Raw genomic sequence first — 21,550 nt, 5'->3', positions numbered from 1 at the left:
TGTTTTAAAATTCAGGAAGTTAATTACTCATAAGTGATTCATTACAATGGGGAAAAAATCATTGCATCATATTACGATATACAGGAAAAAAGATAAACTGTTATTAGTATTACTGTGTGTGTGTGTGTGTGTGTGTGTGTGTGTGTGTGTTTACACTCCAGGCTGAGAGGTGGCGCTGAACGCAACTCATGTTAGCGCTTCAAGCACACAGAGGAAGACAATCGATAAAACGCGGGTTACAAAAACATCACAACAGTCCTCGATCCGATTCTGAGTTGTATAACGAAATGGCATCTAAAAAGCCGCCGGTAAATATACGTAAAGTTGAGAAAATAGCTTCAAGTGACTCAAAAAAGTAAGATTTTACATTTTATTTCAAGTTCAATTCTCTAAATTATTTCATTGAGAACTGTTGAATTATGAACTTGCTGCTTGTACAGTGTAACTTACACACTAATATCTCATTATTTGTTTTCTTTGAAGTGTCATGTGTATTAACTTTACTCTTGCGTCAGTGTTGATCTGGTAAAGTAATAGTTAAGATCATATAAGTAATATAAATATCTAATTTGTTAATGTAAATATATGTTTAAATATTGTGGCCCACTAGACACTCTATTTTGAAAATGACAATGAATAAACCTTTTGACTTGATTTAAAAAGGAAACATGATGGAAATGAAACTAACTTAAGTGGGCTTGATAAGATGGCATTATTACTACCACTAAATAATATGAATTATGTGGTCTAATAATTACTAAAAGACATGTGATATCTGTTTCTGCTACATAAAGCTGAAGTATGGGTCAAAGTCCAATTCAAACTCTTAGACTGTGATACTAATTTCACAAAACTGTCTAAATTTACTCTTTAAAGGTGCAATAGGTGACTCTCTGCCAAAAAAGAAAAGAAAATTATGCTGGTTGAAAGTCTCCTCATATCCTGATAGCAATCACTGTTAAGCGGTCTAAATGTATTTTTTTATAAATATATAAATATATCGTCTGTGGAAGGCATAGGACCATAAAATGTTCGTTAAATCATTGCATTTGGTCTGAATGAAATGATAATGTGTTCCCTTGTCAGTCAACGTGTGTTTGGCAGCCTGTTCATGCAGACGTCATCAGCGCGTTCACGTACGCACCTATTGCACCTTAAGTCAATTTCATGAATGCAAATATTCAGACAGCCTCTGTTTTTCAGTTTATCCACCGAAAATGAAGTCAGTAGTGGAAATAACAGTGGTGCGAGGAGGAAAACCAAAAGTAAGAGCATGACTTACAACTTCTCATAACTCATTAATGTTATCATACTGACAATTCTGACCATTTCATCTGATCTTGATTTTTAGCGTCAGGCACAATTGTAAAGTCTAGGTACATGCAAACCGAAACAAAAGCTCCTGCAAAGGTAACTGACTGCAAAATAATAGGAATAACCTGTACATTATGTTTCCACACTAAATCTTGACATCAGTGTTGCTGTGTTCTGTAGAGCAGTGTACAGCAGCAATCGATTCTGATGCCACCCAGACCGTCCTCTCCCAGAATAGGCAGCACACGAAAGCCGAGGGGCGGCGTCCTGTCGAGACGTACAATGAGCACTCCGGCATACAATGACTCTGCCTGTGAGTGTTGGGCTAATCGGATTAAATCTTCACTATCTGCATCTATATAGGGTCTCTGTGTTGGTTAAACTAGTTCAGTTGTTGTATAGGCTTTATTTTATTAGATCAATTACTTGATGACTGATGTATGTGATGTTTTCCCACAGTGGCCTCCAGCATTCTGGAATCCTCAAATTTGGGAGGAAGTGTTTTTCAGTCGACTGTGTTGGATGGCCACTGCATACGTCCAGATTTTGATGTCTCCGTTATTAAAGGTGTGGTACTCATGTCTTCTGGAGTAGAGCAGTAATGGGATTTTGTTTTAACGGTCGTTTGAACGGCTTGCATAACAAGTTAAAATTTTCCAGACAAAGTTGCGCCGCCAGGCACAGTGGACCCCAAGAATGAAGAAAGGGACATGGCGATGGAGACGTTTTTGCTGGCCTTCCTCACTGCTAAGGTCTGGTGTTAAGTTGATCAATATAGTTATTGAAGATGTCCCACAACTTAACCTGTGATTTTGTTTTTGTTTGTTAAAAAAGCAATGCTTTTACTTGTATTTTTTTTTTTTTTTTGCTAGTGCATATACACCAATTGTGACTACTCCACACCACGCTTCATCACCCCAATTTAATTTTATGTACTGCTACTACCACATTACTCATTCAGATATGCTCAGTCTAGTGCATATGGTTGCATACTGTATATATTATCATATACACACACACAGATATATATCCCCAAATCCACATATCTACATCCTTGCATAACAAACATTTAATTTGCCAGCGTTTGATTAAAGTGCCCCATTATGTTCCTAATTTTGTTTTGGAGGTCTCCTACAAAAGGTTTACATGCATCCATCGTCAAAAAACTCTTAATTTTCTTATAATATACATTGCAGCATTACTACTTTTCAGCTCGATCAAGGATTCTCTAAACCCCATCTTCCCGATACTCTCTCTACTCTGCTCTGATTGGTCAGGTGGGCCAGGCTGTGTCCGATATCGCCCCCATACCCTTAAATAGGGCACTATTTAAAGGAGAACTTGGTAACTTTTTTAACTTAATAAAACTGTCTAGAAATCATTTGGATGGTTAAACAACCTGTTCTGGTGATATTGGTGACTTTCCCCGCTCCCCCCAGCGTTCCCAGGCGGAAAACCAACCTTGCAACTTGGGGACTACCGTCCCGGCAAGATAGAAATTGGAAGTCTCGTGAGAAGCGAGAACGAGCGCGAGCGCGAAACACGAATTGCTTTACGGCAATTCGACATAAACACACACGCATGTATGATGTATTACCAGATTACCCACCTCGGTAGACATAGCTCCACACGATACAGTTGGCTTGCTCCGATCAAAACAAACGCACATGAGCAGCGGTAGAGAGGGGGAGGAGGCCGCCGCAAGTGAGTTTTTTACGACCGTGTTGTGAAATATACGCCCCCCCACAGCTGTAGGGGGAGCTCGTGGGGAAAACATGCGACAACAAAAGGGAAAATCAGCGAAGAAGTGACTAGAGTTCGCTAGAGTTGCCGAGTTCTCCTTTAAGGGGATAGCCATTTGTAGTGGTGTCCGAAACCATAGTGGACGTTATCGAGTGCCCTCATTCAATCCCACAATGCACCGCATTAACGAGTGTATAACTGATGTACGCTCAACGGCTAGAAAATACCTATAATGCCCTGTGAGATCGCCAGGAGATGGTGACCACACCTCAATCAATCATCCATCCATTTTCCAAACCGTGCTGGTCTAGTGTAATATTATACGGGTATAAATTCCTTTTAATTGATAATTAAATTGTTTAATTAAGGCTTATATGCTAGTTTCCATGTCAGGGTTCAAGATAAATCTTTTCATTACTATTGGAGCTGCCAGTTTACCAAGTGTCAAATGATTATTAAACAGCAAGTGCAAACTATGCAGAAACGGCAGCCCTTCCAGCGCACTCAGTGTCCGAATTCACTCACTCGTTTTCATTCACTCCTTCAAGTGCACTATACTAGTGGAGTAACGTAGGGAATAGTGAATGAGGGTATAGAGCTGGTAAGTCCCGCCCCTTCCGTAAAACCCCGCTGGACCTCAAAGTTGAAAAACCGTCAATGCAAGTGAATGGGAGAAAATAATTATTTTCTGGTCCCGTTTGAATTGTGCCATGAATGTGAACATGTTGTCTGTGAATTTTTTATATAACTTTTCGTGTAAAGAATGCTACAATTTAGCGTGTAGAAGTTTGATACGGTTAGACTTTGTGTGAGAGCACTTTGTGGACTACAACTCTCGACGCGTTTGAAACGTCAACACCACTCGCACACGGACACTAGCTCACGGATCCCGCTAAACATGGCTGTGTCTTTTGTGCACTTCACCGCCGCCTTTCAGGGAGAGGACAAAATCGTTGAGGTTGGTGAAAACCACGGGTAAGTCAACTTTATGGGGTGACGTCACATAGGCGACATGTAGTCTTTCTCATTATGTCTTTTCCACAACTGCTAGCCGAAGAATCATACCATATACTGTCAAACTCGTAACATGAAAAGTTATATAAAAAATTCACAGACAACATATGTTCACATTCATGGCACAATTCAAACGGGACCAGAAAATAATTATTTTCTCCCATTCACTTGCATTGACGGTTTTTCAACTTTGAGGTCCAGCGGGGTTTTACGGAAGGGGCGGGACTTACCAGCTCTATAGGGGTGATTTCGAACACAGCACTAGTCTGTTGTGATTGGTCTACTCTGCTCTGATTGGTCGGATGGCCCAGTCTGTTGTGATTGGTCTACTCTGCTCGGATTGGTCAGATGGGCCAGTCTGTTGTGATTGGTCTACTCTGCTCGGATTGGTCAGATGGGCCAGTCTGTTGTGATTGGTCTACTCTGCTCTGATTGGTCAGCTGGACAGTCTGTTGTGATTGGTCTACTCTGCTCTGATTGGCCAGATGGGCCAGTCTGTTGTGATTGGTCTACTCTGCTCTGATTGGTCAGATGGGCCAGTCTGTTGTGATTGATCTACTCTGCTCTGATTGGTCAGATGGGCCAGTTTGTTGTGATTGGTTTACTCTGCTCTGATTGGTCAGGTGAAATAGCTACTGCATTTAGAGCATAAACAAAATATGAACAAATATTGAGCATCCAAAATAGTTAGCCCTTGTTTGATTATGTTTTTGTTTCTAGATTGAACATAATACCCGAAAAATGAGAGAGGAGGCTGAGAGGAATATTCTGTCCGTCATGGAGAAAGAGCAGCAGTTGAGAGCACAAGTTAACCAAAAGAAACGACAGTATCTGCTGCTGGAAAAGCAGAAACAACTCAACGGTTTACTGGACGTACAGGTGAGGTCATCTTCACACATTTAACTCTGCTTAAATCTTAATGTTGTTAACACATCTCACATTTGAGCATTTTTTTTAATGCAGATTGAGGCTTTAAGTCCTGTTGCTGCAGCAGCAAACACATTTGCTGAGGAGTACAAGTCATTTGCCACAGCCGTCGATGCCACGAGACACAAGCTTCCTGTGAAGAATGTGCACATTGGAGAGGACCCAGAGCAGTTTTTAGGTGAGATTTGCTCTACATTTTATTTTATGACATTTGTATGTTATATTGTGCAGTTTTTGGGTATGTCTTAGTTAAACGTTATATTGTTGGACGTGAAGTCATTAAGTATGAGACATTGTGTGTTACTGAGGGATTGAAATGACTGGTCAGTGCGCCTTGAATCCAACTGGTGATTTTGAATAATTCCAATCAGATCTAATGAAAAATATTGGTCTTACACAGACAAAGCGGTCGGATGTCTGAGTCAGAGCGAGCGTCTCTTGCAACACTATACAAAGGACATTCCCACTGACTGTGAGGCTTTAACAGAGTGTCTTGGAGAGATGAAGAATACAGCAAATGAAATCAGCCAGCAGCTGACAGGGTAAGAGCAATTCAGTCTCCGTATATGAAAGACTTTGCACATTGTGAAGCCCCTAGTACCGAAACATGTACCTTATTTTTCAAACAATGCTTGATGCGCATTTCATCTGTGCTGGTCTATATTTTAACTTACTTTGCATGTCCATTTGCTGTTTCATATTTTCTTGTAGGACTTTTTCTGATCTTCTGGAGGTGTCTTCATTAGTAAGCCGGGAGACAGTTTTAGTCCAGCAGTCACTGGAGGAAGGCCAGATCGGGCAGAGCACAGCCCAGACACTCTTCTGCCCCTCCATGACATGATATGCATCTATTTACAATGAAATAATTAAAGAATGTAAATAATCAATGAATTGTAGGTATTTATTTCATACATTACTGAAGCAGGATTTAAGGAATTAAACATATTCATGTTACATATTCATAGGTCTGGTGATGGTGTGTATTTTATTAGAAAAACAGTGATTCATATTTGTATTACAAATTAAAGCATTTTGGTTGAGAAATTGATAGGTTTCTGTTAGTTTTGTTTTTATTGTCTAAATTCTTAAATTGAGATCAACAATAAACATTGTGTATATGTACATAGAGAGAGAGACATATTTGATACCATGCTGATTTCATCAATAACTCAAAGTCCTTTACACCTAACATTAATTACTGGGAACTGAACTGACTTGTGAAGGGAGTTTTGGAGTCATTACTCTGATTACTTCAGATATGTGATTCACTTTTCCTAGAAAAATAAATAAAATAACCATAATAAAATGTGTGTGTGCCCTATTTCAAAAAGATATTGTGAACACTTTAAAAGTTTTTTTTTATTTTTTTTTTTTTTGTGAGTGGTCTTAACCATAGACTAAAAGGTCTTAACAAGAAGAAATAAATCCATGAATAGAATCTCTGCAGCTTTTAACTAGAAATAATTTTGCGGTAATATTGCACAGTTTGTTATTTTATGTTCATAAAAAAAATTCTGTTTATATATATATATATATATATATATATATATTTCTAAAGCATAATATTTAAGAATTCAGCGGATATGACGTACAGTGTCCTGGAAACAGGCGACCAATCGGAGATGTCTTTACGGCAAGTGACGTGCGAGCAGTTGTGATCAGCAGACACGACCAATGAACAACACAGCCATGAGTAACGCGTGAGTCTTCCGAAAGCTTGTTTTTATTTTGATAAATGCACGACGATATGACATGAACATATTATATTTAAATACCACTTTGAAAGTTTAACTGAAACCCGTTTGATACAAAGAGTATTCGCTGACAGAAACAGTCTTTGTTAGAACAGGGCTGATGTCAACAGTGTAAAGCACTAACGTTAGCTGATTACTACCTCTTGCTCATGACAGATTGTTGTTATAATTGCATAAAATGTGTTTTGGCGATGTGGCTAGGAAATAACTAGTTTTGAATCTTAAACGAGATTAATTATTGTCAATAAATATAAAATAATTGCTCAGAAAGGTTGCAGTGAGCATCTTACAGACCTGTGCAATACTAGAAACTTAACTAGAGATGATAGAGCCTATTTATTTCACCGCCTTTTTGCAATAATTCATCATGCCATAATATATGTGTTATATATACTGTTTAAAAGAGCTGTTTTCTATTTGAATATATTTTAAAGTGTAATTTATTCCTGTGATCAAAGCTATTCTTCAGTGTCACATGATCCTTCGGAAATCATTCTAATATGCTGATTTGATGCTGTTTTATTAATTGTATGGTGCTCAATTATTACTAATGTTTCAAATAATTAATATTGATAAAAACAGGTTTTACTGGTTAATTATTTGTGGAAATAATTAATATATGTTTTTCATTCACTGATGAATAGAAAGTTATTGCATTTATTTGAGATATAAATCTTTTGTAACATTATAAATGCATTTACTGTCACTATTGATCAATTTAATGTGTCCTTACTGAATAAAAATAATTAATTTATATGTCTACGCAAAATATTAAGCAGCACAACTTTTGTTGTTGATAATAAGAAGCAGCAGCAAAGCATCATATTAGAATGATTTCTGAAGGATCATGTGACACTGAAGACTGGAGTAATGATGCTGGAAATTCAGCTTTGAACACAGGAATAATATAATATAATATATATGTGTGTGTGTGTGTGTGTTCAGGTTGCATCACTCTAGGAGGGGTCGAGGACACAGGCATAAGGAGCAGGGTCGACCGAACAGAGAGCGGACGGTTGAGCAGAAAGCTGAAGACTCAGTGCCCCGTGGCGCCTGTATGACTATGTGCCCTGCCAATGAATTACGCCAGCGGGAGGCCCAGAATCGACTGCACAGGTTTGAGATGTTGGCGGGCACAGAGCGGGATCGCTTGCCGTCTGCTGATGTGTCACGTGCTGTCAAAGAGTACTCGCGACCTGCCGCGGGGAAAGACTCCACTAGGGCCAGTGACCTTCGGCCTCCATCTGTGCTTTTAAAGACTGTGTGCTACCTAGTTGATGACATTGCAGCTTCCTCTACATTTCAGCCATGGACGGAGGTATGGAAATTGCATTTTGTCATCTTTATCTGTAATATGATGGCCATTTGAAGCCTGTCTTGTTTACGTTCTGATCCACAGGTGTACAGTTTTGTGTCTGACCGCCTGCGTAGCGTTCGGCAGGACATGATTATCCAGCGTGCGTCGGGGCCGGACTGTGTGGCTGTGCTGGAGAAAAGCGTGCGATTCCTTCTCTACGCCTCCTACAGACTCTGCGGGCAGCCACTTCAGTATTATGACCCGCGTATCAATGACACTCACCTGCAGGAAAGCTTGAGCTGGTTGCTGGAGAGCTACAGAGATGGGAAACACCGGCATCAAGAGGAGTTCCAGGCCTTGAGTTTGCTCTATAACTTGGGTGAGTGAGTGAGTGAGTGAGTGAGTGGAAACTGCTAGAGCTCTCAGTGCTGGTTAGTATCAGTATATTGATTTTATTGTAGTGTGTGTATTATAGTGATTGCCTTGACTTTGTTCATCTCACTGCATGTACACTGGACATAAGCAGCCAACACAACACAACAAAAAACAATAAAACCCAAACAATAATTATATTCTATTGCATTATATTATGCAGCGAAATTTTGGCGACCAAAACATTTTTATCTGAAATATTCAGCCGAAAACATTGACAGAAACGGCGACATTTAATTAGCGCTTCTTCAATGATGAGTTTTGACTGCATCTATTTTGTACACACAATGTGGATAAGCGTGTGGTAAGCTGTGTGGACGCTAGGGCTAGGTTGACTGTATCATTTTCTTGATTTTAATCCATACCGACATGGATGACTAAAATCTTATATCTTGTATATTATATTAGAAAGGATGTGTCAGGTGAGCTGTATTATTTTTTAGTCTTGGAACCATATATTTAGATTTTTAGGGTCCATCATGTACAGTAGCCTCAGCCTGAGAGATGTCCATGAAAGTAAATGAGAATTTTATGCTAAAAACTCTTTTTTTCACATTAAAGTAAATTTTATACATGACAGGTCAAATTTTATGTCCATGCAAATTTATCCAGGTGTGGCAAACTGCTAATGTACAAAATCATGTAAATTATTTGGTTAAGGATTACCTCATAAATATTCATAAATATCCAAAAATGGTAGTTGTGGGGTAAGTTGTGTCAGATGCTTTGGGGTCAGCTGTTCCAGCGGCTCTACAACTGGTAATATCGATTTTTTTTTTTTTAAGGGTATGATTTCAATGGTACAAAAAACGCGGACGTAATCGCGGAATCCAGTCATAAAAACAGAATTTACTGTATAACACGGAATTTGATGAAGAAATAAAAAGCAGGTCAGTACACTTAAATCAAATCGCAATATAGTGTCTTTGAATATTAAACCTCAAAAACACAAATATGAATCCTGAATAAATATTTTTTTCAAAAATGAATGAATATGAATTCAATTAATTAAACATGCTTTTTGATTATGGAAAAAAATTAAATGGGCCCTATATTTTGCCTTCATATGCTGGAAATACTTTTACAGGTAAAAGTTGAAAATGGGTTCACTGCCTTTAAATATCATATTTCACCTTTTTTTCTGAATAATGAATAATAGTTTGCAGCAAAATAATAGTTTGAAATGGAATTGGGTGTGTTGTTATCGTTAACTAACTATTAAAAAAAAAGATCAAATAAAATAAAGTATAAATGGTTGAAAAAATATAAATAGATAATAGTTTATAATTTAATATTGCTAAATGAAATTCAACTAAAGCTGAAAAAAAAAAATATTAAATTACAAAAATTACAAAAGCGTATAAGAAAAATACTAAAAAGTAACCTAAAATTAAAAAATACACATAAAAGCCCATTAAAAATATGAATAACAATAATAGTATTTAAATAATACTAAAATAACACTGGCATTCTTTTTTTCTAATTTATTTTCATATTTCCACACACATTCCACATTACCATATTTTACTTTGTTGCTCTCAAGTGTAAAAATGGAGTTGTAATAGAGAACAGATAAACATTCATATCTTTTCTTCATGCTTTCAGGTTCAACTCTTGCTCTTCAACACGTTCTTGAGCTGCCGGAGAGAATACGCAGCTCTCCTGCTGTTCAACTCGCTCTGGCCGTGAGCAGGGCACATTCGGAGCGCAACCCTGTTCGGCTGCTCCGTCTAGCTCAGAGACTGGACTTCATCCAGGTCTGTGCCGTCCACCGACACCTGCTGCCCTGCAGGAGAGACCTGCTCCTGCTCTACAGCCACGGGCACAGCAGCCGCAACTGCCGCTACCCTCTGCAGAGACTGGCACGCCTCCTCTCTCTCAAAGACCCGCTGGCGGCCGAGCTGTGCCGGGTGTACGGCGTCAGCGTCAGCGGAGAGTGGGTGAGCTTCTCTAAGAGCTCCTTCAGCGAAGCTGCGGCTGGAGACCTGCAGTGCAGGCGTACGCATGAGCCGGTGGATGACGAGCAGTGGAACTGTCCTGCCGGCAGCGTGATTCACGGCTGTGCCTGAAACCACTGCTTTAAACTCTTGTTCATGTGCACTTGGCGGAATCTTTTAATAATGAACATTTCAGAGGCATTTCCCACTTCTGGAATGGTCAAAAAAGTTTCAATAAAGTTTTTGTATTTTATATATATATTAATGGTTGACCAATATGTGTTTTTCAGTGGCCATTGTTAATATTGACAACAGAAGGGTGGCCGATGGATGGCTAATAATTAGCCATATGTTAGTGATATAGCCTAACATTGTTTCTTAACCAGTAGTGACACAATGAAGCAATAAAAGGTTCTCTTTAATGTAAATCTTTTTAATGCGACGAGCAAAATTACATTTTGTGAATCGCTTGGTTTCTTTTTCTGAGGCGTTGTGAGTTGTCCCAATGTCCCGCCCACGGTGAAATCCCATTGGTTGAAACTCTGCACAACATTACTGCATATTAAACACGTCAAATATGTTCTTATTGGCTGTGATTGTGCAGTGCAGCAGGTGTAAGGCTCATAACATTTAATTCAGAGGCTTAATTACATTAATGAATTAAAAAAAAAAAATCTCAGTATATGCTAGAAATTCCTTTTTTTTTCCTTTAATGGCATTTATCCATCAACAAGAGTTTAGGCACATTTCTTAAATAATTTCTTAATCTTAAAATAAGATTAGCATTAATGTCTATTGCTTCATGGTAATCCATGTATTAAATGAATAGCATAAAATTAACAACATTAATAACAAGTCATAACAAACCCCTGTGAGCAAAAGAGTGTCATTCTGATCTAAACGGTTAATATATAACATAAAACATGATATAACATAAAAATTAACAATATTAGTAACAATTTATAACAAATTCCTGTAAGAAAAAAAGAGTGCCATTCAGGTATATAAATAGGCAAGGCAAGTTTATTTATATAGCACATTTCATACACAGTGACAATTCAAAGTGCTTTACATAGAAGAAATTAAAATAATAAAAAGAAATAAGAATAATTAAAACAGTTTAGAAAAATAAAATACAGTACAGTTGGACGTACAGTTGGACGCACAGTGGCACAGTACTCATTCAGTAAATGCACAGCTAAACAGATGTGTTTTGAGTCTGGAATTGAATGTGACTATTGTAGGAGCACATCTGATCTCTTCTGGAAGCTGGTTTCAGCTGTGGCTGGCATAATAGCTAAAAGCAGACTTGCCATGCTTAGAGTGAACCCTTGTTATTTCTAGCTGATGTGATCCTAATGATCTGAGTGATCTGTTGGGTTTATATTCAGTGAGCATATCTGCAATGTATTGAGGTCCTAGGCCATTGAGTGATTTATATACCAGTAATAATACTTTAAATCCTGAATGTAACTGGGAGCCAGTGTAAAGATCTGAGCACTGGTGTGATATGTTCATATTTTCTGGTTCTGCTCAGAATCCTGGCAGCAGCGTTCTGTATGAGCTGCAACTGAAGGCCAGTGAGTCCATTACAATAAACCACCCTGCTGGTGATGAAAGCAGAACCAGAAAGTCTTGTCTGGAAACAAAGCATCTAATTCTTGCAATATTTTTCAGATGATAGTATGCTGATTTAGTTATTGCTTTGACATGACTACTGAAACTAAGGTCTGACTCTAGTGTCACACCAAGATTCCTGACTTGATTTTTAGTTGTTTGACCCCTAGAGTGAAGGTATGCGCTCACCTTGAGAACTTCATCTTTGTTTCCAAACGCAATGACTTCAGTTTTGTCTTTGTTTAACTGAAGAAAGTTTTGACACATCCAACTGTTGACTTCATCAATGCATTTGAAATAAAGAAATAAAAGTGCAAACCTTGAATTATGCTATGTATATTTTTATTGTTTATATTATATTTTAACTATAATATAAACAATAAAATATACAATGCATTAAATTAATGTGAACCTAGAATTTATAACAAACCCCTGTAAGCAAGTGTCATTCTGATGTGTGTGTATATACAACACAACAGAACGACACTTGCTTCATATATACATATAATGTGTGTGTGTGTGTGTGTGTGTGTGTGTGTGTGTGTGTGTGTGTGTGTGTGTGTGTGTGTGTGTGTCTATATATATATAGATATATATTATACAGTATATATATATATATATATATATATATATTTATACATACTGTGTGTAAATGTATACTGTATACAGTAAATATTATACCTGAAATCATTTAATATAAACATTAATAATTATTCGTTTTCAATGAAAATGAACAGACAAACCTGTTATCAGAGTGCCATTATGATTTAAGTGTGTGTGTGTGTTACAAAGCAAGTAGGTTGACACTTAATGAAAGTGTGTGTGTGTGTGTGTGTGTGTGTGTGTGTGTGAGAGAGAGAGAGAGAGAGAGAGAGAGAGAGAGAGAGAGAGAGAGTGTGTGTGTGTGTGTGTGAGAGAGAGAGAGAGAGAGAGAGAGAGTGTGTGTGTGTGTGTGTGTGTGTGTGTGAGAGAGAGAGAGAGAGAGAGCGCGTGTGTGTGTGTGTGTGTGTGTGAGAGAGAGAGAGAGAGAGAGTGTGAAAGTGAGTGTGAGTGAGTGATACAAAGCAAGTAGGTGGGCACTTAATGAAAGCACGCAATAAGTGTATATGATGGTTGTGATGATGAAGAGCTGCAGCAGTGACTGAGGCATTTCATTCTCATCTGCGAGTGTGTCAGTGCAGAAACATGGGGGAGGCTGAGGCTGTGCCATCCGACGAAAAACAAGCAGAAACCGGCATCTGTACCGCCGAGGAATCGATAGTATGGAGTCAAGAAGTAGAAGTGTGTCTTTTTCACGCCATGTTGGGTCACAAACCCGTAGGTAAGATGCATTCATTTGTGAGTGATGTGAATAACAGGCCTGATCTCTGTATGGACCTCAGGCGTGAAACAATGTCATCATCATAACATCACAAATAAGGACATTTTCGCCTTTTAAAGATCTAAAATCGATAATGCATTTATTTCATAACAATCAAACAGATTTTAAAATACTGATAAAGCATTTTAGTTAATGTAAGGGTTTTAGTGATCTTTAGCTTTATCGAGTCCAAGCGCTAATTGTTTAAGACAATTTAATATAACGATTTCATGTAAGGCGGCTTTTTTTATTGTAACGTTAGAGAATTATAAAATTTGACTATTTAATATAATGAATAATACTGTGTTTACGGAGGCAATAGACTAGTTTATATCTGTTGACATGTTAGCAAACGTTAGCGCGGCTGCTAACTAGCATGATAGCATAATGGCTAGGCTAATCTACATCAACACAAAGGTTTTTTCTGTGCTGGAAGGTGAGTGTGTTTTGTGAAACTGTCTCTTGTCTTCAGGGGTGAATCGTCATTTCCACATGATCTGTATTCGTGATAAGTTCAGTCAGAACATCGGCAGGCAGGTGTCGTCTAAAGTCATCTGGGATCACCTGAGCACCATGTATGACATGCAGGCGCTGGTAAGAGACTAAACTATTTTATGAGTTTCATTCATTGCATGCAATGTACATTATCATAATAAAATGGGATATATTATATATGGGATCCAAAAGTCCAAATCTGGGATTCACAATAGCAATATTACATTATTTCCTAAACCTGGAATTGAAGTTGTTGGGTTTTTAAAACAATGAAACGTTATAATGTAACCAGGTCACTAATCAAATAAACACATCTGTGATAGTCAGATGTCCAAATACTAGGATGTTTATGTTGTCCTTCAATTCAAGTGTGTGTGTGTGTGTGTGTGTGTGTGTGTGTGTATATATATATATATATATATACACACACACACAACCCCAAAAGTTGAATGGAAAGGATGTATTACTTTATGTATTAAAGTTCAATAATATAGTTATATTATTGAACTTTAATACATAAAGTAATACATCCTTTCCATTCAACTTTTGGCCTGCAACGATAGAATGACTAATTTTTTTTTTTTTGAGCTTACATGACACTGTTTCTTTTCATGACCATTGGTTAAATAAAATTTTTAAAAATCTGTTTCCATTAAAAAAAACCCCACTATTTCAGTAAAAAATAATTTCAGATTATTTTTTTGGGCCGTCTAGAAATCCCAGCCAGATGCATTTTTTTAGGTCCAAAAAGAGGACATGTCCGGGAAATAGAGGACGTATGGTCACCCTAGTCTAAATATTGTATAGAAATATTTCATACATTTTTCTCATATTCTATAATTTAATTACCGTATCTCTTACATATACATACGTATAATATAAGGTCTGAAATTATCACAAAATAAACCCTGGCAGGGTGATCAGGACCCCGACCATAGGCGGAGTGTGGAGGGCATGATCGCGTATTTTCAATTAAAATGTTCAATTAAAGTTCGCATCACTAGATGTCTATTACTGTCGGTCACTGAACATTTTTATCATAGAACAGTTGTCTAATTCGTAAATCTACTTGCATCTTTCCACAAACTCACATTGCGTTGTTACAGTGACAGTAACATATTAAGGCCCGCCGCCTTTGATTTGATTGGCCATCTCGATCATTTTAATGAGCGCTGTTAGACCGCTCAGGCAGAGCAGCCTAAATATATAATCAGCCTAAAATTTTTACTTTTCAAGACATTTTGTCATCATAACAACAAACAGCTTTACTCATTCTACACTAAAATAAGATAAGACAGATAAAATGAGAAAACGTGACTTCTATTATTTTTAAAATGTTTCATTTTTTTATTGCTGCAATTTCAAGTGAGGAAAAATAACATTTACTACTACAATACTACTCGAAGCTAATCGGTAAATCACATTTTGTTGCTGCAGCATGAATCAGAAATACTCCCGTTTCCAAACTCAGAAAAGAGCTTTGTGCTGCCTGAAGAGATCATACAGGATGTCAAGGAAGGTGAGCTGCTCTTAGTTTCTGTGTTGTGATCCTCCACAGTTGATCCGTTTGGTTTCACTGATCATTAAAAGCTCTTTATGTCTCTGCGCAGGTAAAGTGGGATCAGAAGATGACGTGAAGGAGGAGTTTAAAGAAGAGAGCGACCCGCCTGCAACCCATGAAGAAGGTTCTCTCCTCCTTCACTCTCTTTATTTCTCTCATCTACTCACCCCTTTCTTTTTCCTTTCCTTTCCTTCTCTCTCTCTTTCTTTTTGACGTAAAACGTCTATTAAAACCTGCGTCATTACATCACTTTTTTTTCTGGATCGTTCTCCCGTTGGCGTGAAGCTCAGCGTGGCTCACACTGGTCATTTGTGTCTCATTTTCAAAGGTCTGGGTCCCAGTATGGCTGGCCAGGATTTTGCGAGGTATGGACAGAAGAAAACGTTTCGCTCTGTTCCAAAACTCCAGCTTGAGCTCAGTACAGACCAGCTCATTACCAGAGGCCTCTGTAGACAGCCTTCAGAGACCTCTGACCATGTGCGTCTATTCGTCTTTCTTTCGCTGTCCTTCTTTCTCTTTTTCTTTTGTCTTTTTTTTTGTGTTATGTGCACCCTAGCTTGTTGTTGTTCTCTGTGTATGGGGAGCATGACGCATGGCATGCTGAGGGTTTGCTTTGACAGGTTTGTTGAACAGCAACAGCTATATACGGTATGATAATGAAATAACTTGCAGAAAGGTTCACCAGTTTTTCAAATATTTCTGGTAGCAAGGTTGAAGAAATAATACACATGCTTTCGGCCTTGCTTTTCAATTTGAAAATTGTTAGTTGTTGAAGCAGACGGTAAAATGTGGTTATTAAACATAATTCTAGGCTTTAAAAGAATCACAGATACAAGTTCTGTTCCAAAACTAGGTGTTAACAATCAAAGCGCACTCAACTCAATTTCAGTAGTGTTGTGTTAGCATGTTGCTAAGCTAACAACATGATAAGCTATTTTCTTGAAGAAATTATTATATTTAGGAAGTCAGCACATTCTTAGATCTTGAGTTTCAGTTGCTTCAGAAAAAAAAAAACGTATTCTCAAAAATTTAAATCATCCCATAATTTACTCGCCCTAAAGCCATCCTAGGACTATTCTTTCCCAGATTTTTAATGGCATTGACTAGTGCCCGAGGTCAAACTTCTGCCGAAACTCGACTCTCTTGTGAACATGCGTACGCCCGTTGCCGGAAGCCAGTGATTATAGTTTATATTTGAATATAGATATTGTTCTTATAAAAACCCATCGCTTCGCTTCAGAAGGCATTTGTTAACCCACTGGAGCCGTATGGATTACTTTTATGTTGGATGGATGCACTTTTTGGAGCTTCAAAAACTCTGGCACTATTTAATGCCATTACAAAGCTGGGGAGAGCCTGGATATTATTTAATATCGTTTGATGAAAAGAAAGTCATATACACCTAGGATGGCTCGAGGGTGAGTAAGTTATGGGATAATTTTCATTTGTTTGGTGAACTAACCCTTTAAGAAGGCAAATTGTTCTGTCATTTCAAAACGTTTTAAGAACCCTCTACATAGGTAATGACATACAAATAACACATGCAAAGTGTAAAATAATGTTGCATTAGCATATTGCTAAGCTGACAACACAAGAAGCTAATAAGCATTAGGTGCGTTCACACCATGTTGGAATTATCGTAATTACAAGATTCTGACTTCACATCCTCGTAGAATTCTGAATTTTCACAAACTTCAATCACCTGACACCTACAGCATCGTGTGAAAACACTCAAAAAGACAGTGACTCCAGCGGTAAATTAGTTTTTTTATATATATATATATTTTAATTTATATACAAACAATAAACAGATCAAAGTCTCACAAAAGAGTATATAGGGTCAAGGTCATATATAGGGTTAGAACATCCAAACAAAGCTAATTCAAGATCTGGATCTTCTCCAAAAAGTATGAGCACGCGTCCCATCAGAGCTCTTGCATATATCGCATAACCGGGAAACTGAAGGGTACATTTTATTGAGTTTAGTTTTGGGGTAGTCTAACCTATGCAATACTTTAAACTGTTTAAGTTGTAATCTTGCATTAATAGAGCAGGTATGAGTTCGCTTTAGTCGAATCTTGTTTGAGATATTAATTCCAGTATCATTTTCCCATGCTAGTTTGAGGTGATCTGAAGACACTGCAAAATAACAAACCGTGACACCAAATGTTTGGCCATAGGAGGTTGACCCAAAATATCATATAATGATCCTGAGGCAACTCCTGAAACTCAGTAAAATAATGTTTTATGTAGTGGTGCACCTGTAGATGATGGAAAAATTGTGATTGGGACCGATCAAAGATGTTCGAAAGTGGAAAATTTTCCATCTATATAAAAGTCCTTAACCTTGGTCAGACCTTTGCCTTTCCACAGTGTAAACCTTATCTGACTTGCCGGGCAAAAAATTATGATTATCACAAATGGGCTGGAGCACCGAAGGACGTGTAATTTTCAACATGGTCTTCAATTGATTCAAAATTCGATACGAGATACAGGGTTAGAGCAGCTAGGGAGCTACCAACAACTGACCGAGCCTCCATGCACAACCTCTTGGGATGCGTGTCCGTCAAGTTATCGGCAGCTTGATCGCTAATCCGCCAGAACATCTTAGCCCTGGCATTAGCAGCCCAATAATAATGACAGAAAACGGGTAGCGCTAGACCACCCAACTCTTTCGGCTTCTACAAATGGGCCTTAGAAATTTGATGCGCTTTATAGCCCCAAATAAACGGCAAAATGACAGAAACTAATTGTTTAAAAAAAGAATGTGGCAAATTTATAGGCAGGTTCTGAAAAAGATCAACAAAGCGATGCAAAGAGACCATTTTAATAGCATTGACCCGACCAATTTAAAGATAACGGAAGAACTGTCCATTTATCAATGTATATTTTTAGCTTATTTATGGCTTCTCTGACATTTTGACTGAAAATATGTTTAACATTTTTAGGAAATACTAACCCTAAATAAGTAAACAACTCTCCCAATTAACAGAATAACTAGAAAAAGAGCCAAAAACCTCAAGTGATTCCATTAAAAATGGCAAAGCAGAAGAAGGATCACTCAAATATAAAAGCAGATCTTCCGCATATAAGGACAGCTTAACCTCAGAATGACCACATGATATACCCCTAATCACAGAATGATTACGAAGATGAATGTCCAGGGGATCTAAAGCTAGATCAAATAACAGTGGGCTTAGACAACAGCCCTGTCGTGTACCACGCTGAAGAGGAATGAAAGCAGACCTATCCGAATTAGTAAGTATTGCAGATTTAGGGGAAGATTAAAGCATTTTATAAATGGTTTAAAATTCTCACCAAAGCCAAACCGATCCAGCACAGATAAGCATCTTTTGCAGCGATTTTTGTGTGAGCATACTAGTGAACACCCCTGACCACTCGGTGAGTTTCATGTCTTTGTAAACGAAAGTTTAATGTGTTTTAGGAAGGACTGTTCCAGTGCACCTATACACCCAGTCTACTGGTGGGGGGGAAAGCGAAAGAAACCTAAAATTCTCGGGACAGCAGCATTTGTCCAAATTTTAATCTTAACCGTTCTGTTTCATCAGAAACGATCTGTAAACAGGGCTTTAAGTGTAAAATACCGAACTTGTCCTTTAATCAACATATTAGAAACCTGATCGCTCAAAATAGTTATATTCATATTTCATCTAAAGAATAGCATTAAGTTCAGTATGAGCTTTAGATAAACAAAACGTTTGTTCTAAAGACGGAAGTACGGATTCTATCTCTGACAGACCCCTATGTTTCTCCCTCCTCAATGAAGATTCATATGCAATATGACCTCTTAACACTACTTTACATGTTTCACACAGACAAGAGTCTGAAACATCCCTCTTGTCGTTAGTCTCCAAAAATTGGCTTAAACATATAAGACTGAAACTGTTTATTCATTAATAATTTAGGATTGAAACACCAACAATACTCCGCCTTTGGTAGCAACATTTTCAGACCCATAGAAATAGGGCTATGATCAGAAATTAGAATATTGTGATATTTGGTCACCCCTTGAATGAGTTTGTTGTCAATAAAGTAATGCATACGTGTATAGGATTAATGAACATGGGGAAACAAAGAATAATCACGAGCAGTCTAGTGACTGATAACATCTAAATTTTTCAATTAGTCTGACGTATTATTTCTCATTGAGCCAATGTTAACAGACTATTGCAACAAGATGTGACCAGTCACTAGAAAATTTTGACTTGGAGAGGTTAGAAATTTTTTACAGTGCTTATTTATAACACCAACCAAGACTGATAATTACAGTAATTATGACACGGCTTGAATAGGCACAAAATCTAGGGTAAGATCCTGAATGGGTATAAAACCATTACCATTTTTTTTCTCTTAGTCCACTATCTAGGATATTTTTTTCACAGAGCTCATTGCATTCTGGGATTGCATTTTTTAGATTAGAGAAATATGATTTTCCAAACTATAAATGTCAATATTATGGAAGGTGAAGTGTGTCATTTCTGTGCCACTAGCATCACCAAACTGTATTGCAAAATGAATGCTTTTCTGCACAGTTTTCCCTCTCTGTCTACCATTGTTTGGACAAACAGGTTGTTCTGCAACTATTGGTTACACTAATGTCAGGCTTCATTTAGTGTAGTCTAGTGGTACAGAAATTGCATACAACACTTTTTAATTAGGATAGAAAGTTGAAATAACTTTTATTTGGTTTCACTTTATTTTAAGGTGTCCTTATTACAGTGCAATTTTACATTCAAATACTTAGTAATAATAATTAACTACATGCACTTTCTGTAGGGTTAGGTTTAGGATTTGGTTTAGGGTAGCTGCATGTAATTATGCATAATTTACTGTTAGAACTACAGCAAGTACATGTGACGTGTTACAAGGACACCGTAAAACAAAGTGTAACCTTTTTTCTTTTGTAATGTTATTAATCTGTTTTTTCTTTGTGTTCCATTATCCCATCCTTTTATTTTTCCCCCGTTTCATCCTTCCCTTCCCCCTTCGTCAGGCAGCAATTCCTCCGTGAAGATGTCGGAGAGGTCGGGCAGCGGGCGCGAGAAAGAGAGAGAGCGGGCCGAGAGGGGGGGCTCCGGTGAGACGGGCAGCGGGTCGAAAGAATCAGCCGGGGAAAAGAGAAAGAGGAGCCGAGCCGTGGAGAAGGTGATGAACTCCAGCAACCCCTCCAGCCCTGGAGGAGCCAAGCGCCGCAGGACGTAGCCGCAGCGTGCAGCAGGAGGACTTGGGACATCAGATGTTTGAAAAGAACTGACTGAGAAAGGCGTAGCTAATATCGGTCGCGCTAGAGTCAATGTGAAAGTGAAATGACATGACGTGCAGGGGATGTGGTATGTTCTTGTGCGTTATCTGCAGTCCAGGGGTTCACTGCGAGGCGTTCCTGTGCTTTAAGCGTTCTGAGCTGTTCACAGACAGAGACGGCAGAAATATAGAGGAAGGACAGTCTTTGGTGGTTGTGTAGGATCAAACTAGACTGATGGGGAAAGTATGATAAACTAATAAGCTTTCCTCTGCTGAGTTTGGAAACATAACAGCAACTTTTTTTGTTTTAAAAAAGGGAAAAAAAAAAACGTTTCTGGGAATTTTAAGTGGTAGCTTTATTTTATTTTTGTCCAAGCCAACGTTTTTTGAGATGGACCTGAGAATCAACTAGTTTGTTGTGTGATGTATTAGGACTTGCACTGCAAATAAGTTGAGCTAAACGTCTGTTATTAACTATAAGAAATAAGCTGATTCTATTAGACAGTCATTGATCAAATGCTTTGGAAATAGTTATGGATATTTACACTGTTTCTGAGTCATGCTTGATTGAATTATTTGACTGTATGTGTGTTGAGCGCATCAGGAGTTTGTCCCTGATTAAAAAAATTGAATGAACAATGTTGGTCTGATTTGAATTATTAATTCCCATTTCTCAGCCTGATGCCATATAGAAAAAATCTCAACTTGTGATGCCACAGAAGTTTATTTTGATTTGTTTAACTATCTGGTGGTGCTTCAATGAACATTGGCTGCTCTTTCCTGTCAAAAGATGATACTTAAACTACCATTCAAAAGTTTTTTTTTATTTTTTTATGA

At 37.9% G+C, this 21,550-nt stretch overlaps 3 protein-coding genes across 8 annotated transcripts in view; all 3 read left to right on the top strand.

The window, feature by feature from the left end:
* Positions 1-203: 203 nt before the first annotated feature.
* haus8 (HAUS augmin like complex subunit 8) overlaps positions 204-21,550 on the top strand; it is a 194,425-nt gene continuing 173,078 nt past the window's right edge. The window contains exons 1-10 of one of the 2 annotated variants that reach the window (XM_079849824.1): positions 204-355; positions 1,204-1,265; positions 1,352-1,410; positions 1,495-1,627; positions 1,774-1,881; positions 1,975-2,066; positions 4,792-4,950; positions 5,035-5,176; positions 5,399-5,540; positions 5,710-5,844. In XM_079849824.1, the coding sequence (XP_079705950.1) occupies positions 288-355; positions 1,204-1,265; positions 1,352-1,410; positions 1,495-1,627; positions 1,774-1,881; positions 1,975-2,066; positions 4,792-4,950; positions 5,035-5,176; positions 5,399-5,540; positions 5,710-5,839 (1,095 nt within the window). In that variant the 5' untranslated portion in view covers positions 204-287 and the 3' untranslated portion in view covers positions 5,840-5,844. Of the gene's footprint in view, positions 356-1,203; positions 1,266-1,351; positions 1,411-1,494; positions 1,628-1,773; positions 1,882-1,974; positions 2,067-4,791; positions 4,951-5,034; positions 5,177-5,398; positions 5,541-5,709; positions 6,277-21,550 lie in introns of those variants that run through there. The other variant, XM_079849823.1, reaches the window with a different exon arrangement.
* sac3d1 (SAC3 domain containing 1) lies at positions 6,613-11,502 on the top strand. The gene is made up of 4 exons (XM_079849832.1): positions 6,613-6,698; positions 7,698-8,070; positions 8,152-8,428; positions 10,087-11,502. The coding sequence occupies exons 1-4, from the start codon at positions 6,673-6,675 to the stop codon at positions 10,548-10,550; spliced, it is 1,140 nt and encodes a 379-aa protein (XP_079705958.1). The 5' UTR covers positions 6,613-6,672; the 3' UTR covers positions 10,551-11,502.
* On the top strand, positions 12,841-21,350 carry mrgbp (MRG/MORF4L binding protein). 5 transcript variants are annotated; one of them, XM_079849444.1, is made up of 7 exons: positions 12,841-12,873; positions 12,913-13,356; positions 13,868-13,989; positions 15,328-15,409; positions 15,501-15,575; positions 15,780-15,816; positions 20,466-21,347. In XM_079849444.1, the coding sequence occupies exons 2-7, from the start codon at positions 13,221-13,223 to the stop codon at positions 20,551-20,553; spliced, it is 540 nt and encodes a 179-aa protein (XP_079705570.1). In that variant the 5' UTR covers positions 12,841-12,873; positions 12,913-13,220; the 3' UTR covers positions 20,554-21,347. The 5 variants fall into 5 exon arrangements, with proteins under 5 accessions (XP_079705570.1, XP_079705567.1, XP_079705569.1 ...); XM_079849441.1 differs by having other exon boundaries at positions 15,780-15,928; positions 20,470-21,347; XM_079849443.1 differs by lacking the exon at positions 12,841-12,873 and having other exon boundaries at positions 12,900-13,356; positions 15,780-15,928.

Source organism: Squalius cephalus, assembly GCF_949319135.1.
Source record: "Squalius cephalus genome assembly, chromosome: 18".
NCBI classification, from domain to species: Eukaryota; Metazoa; Chordata; class Actinopteri; order Cypriniformes; family Leuciscidae; genus Squalius; species Squalius cephalus.
This window is presented reverse-complemented; position numbering and strand designations above follow the sequence as displayed.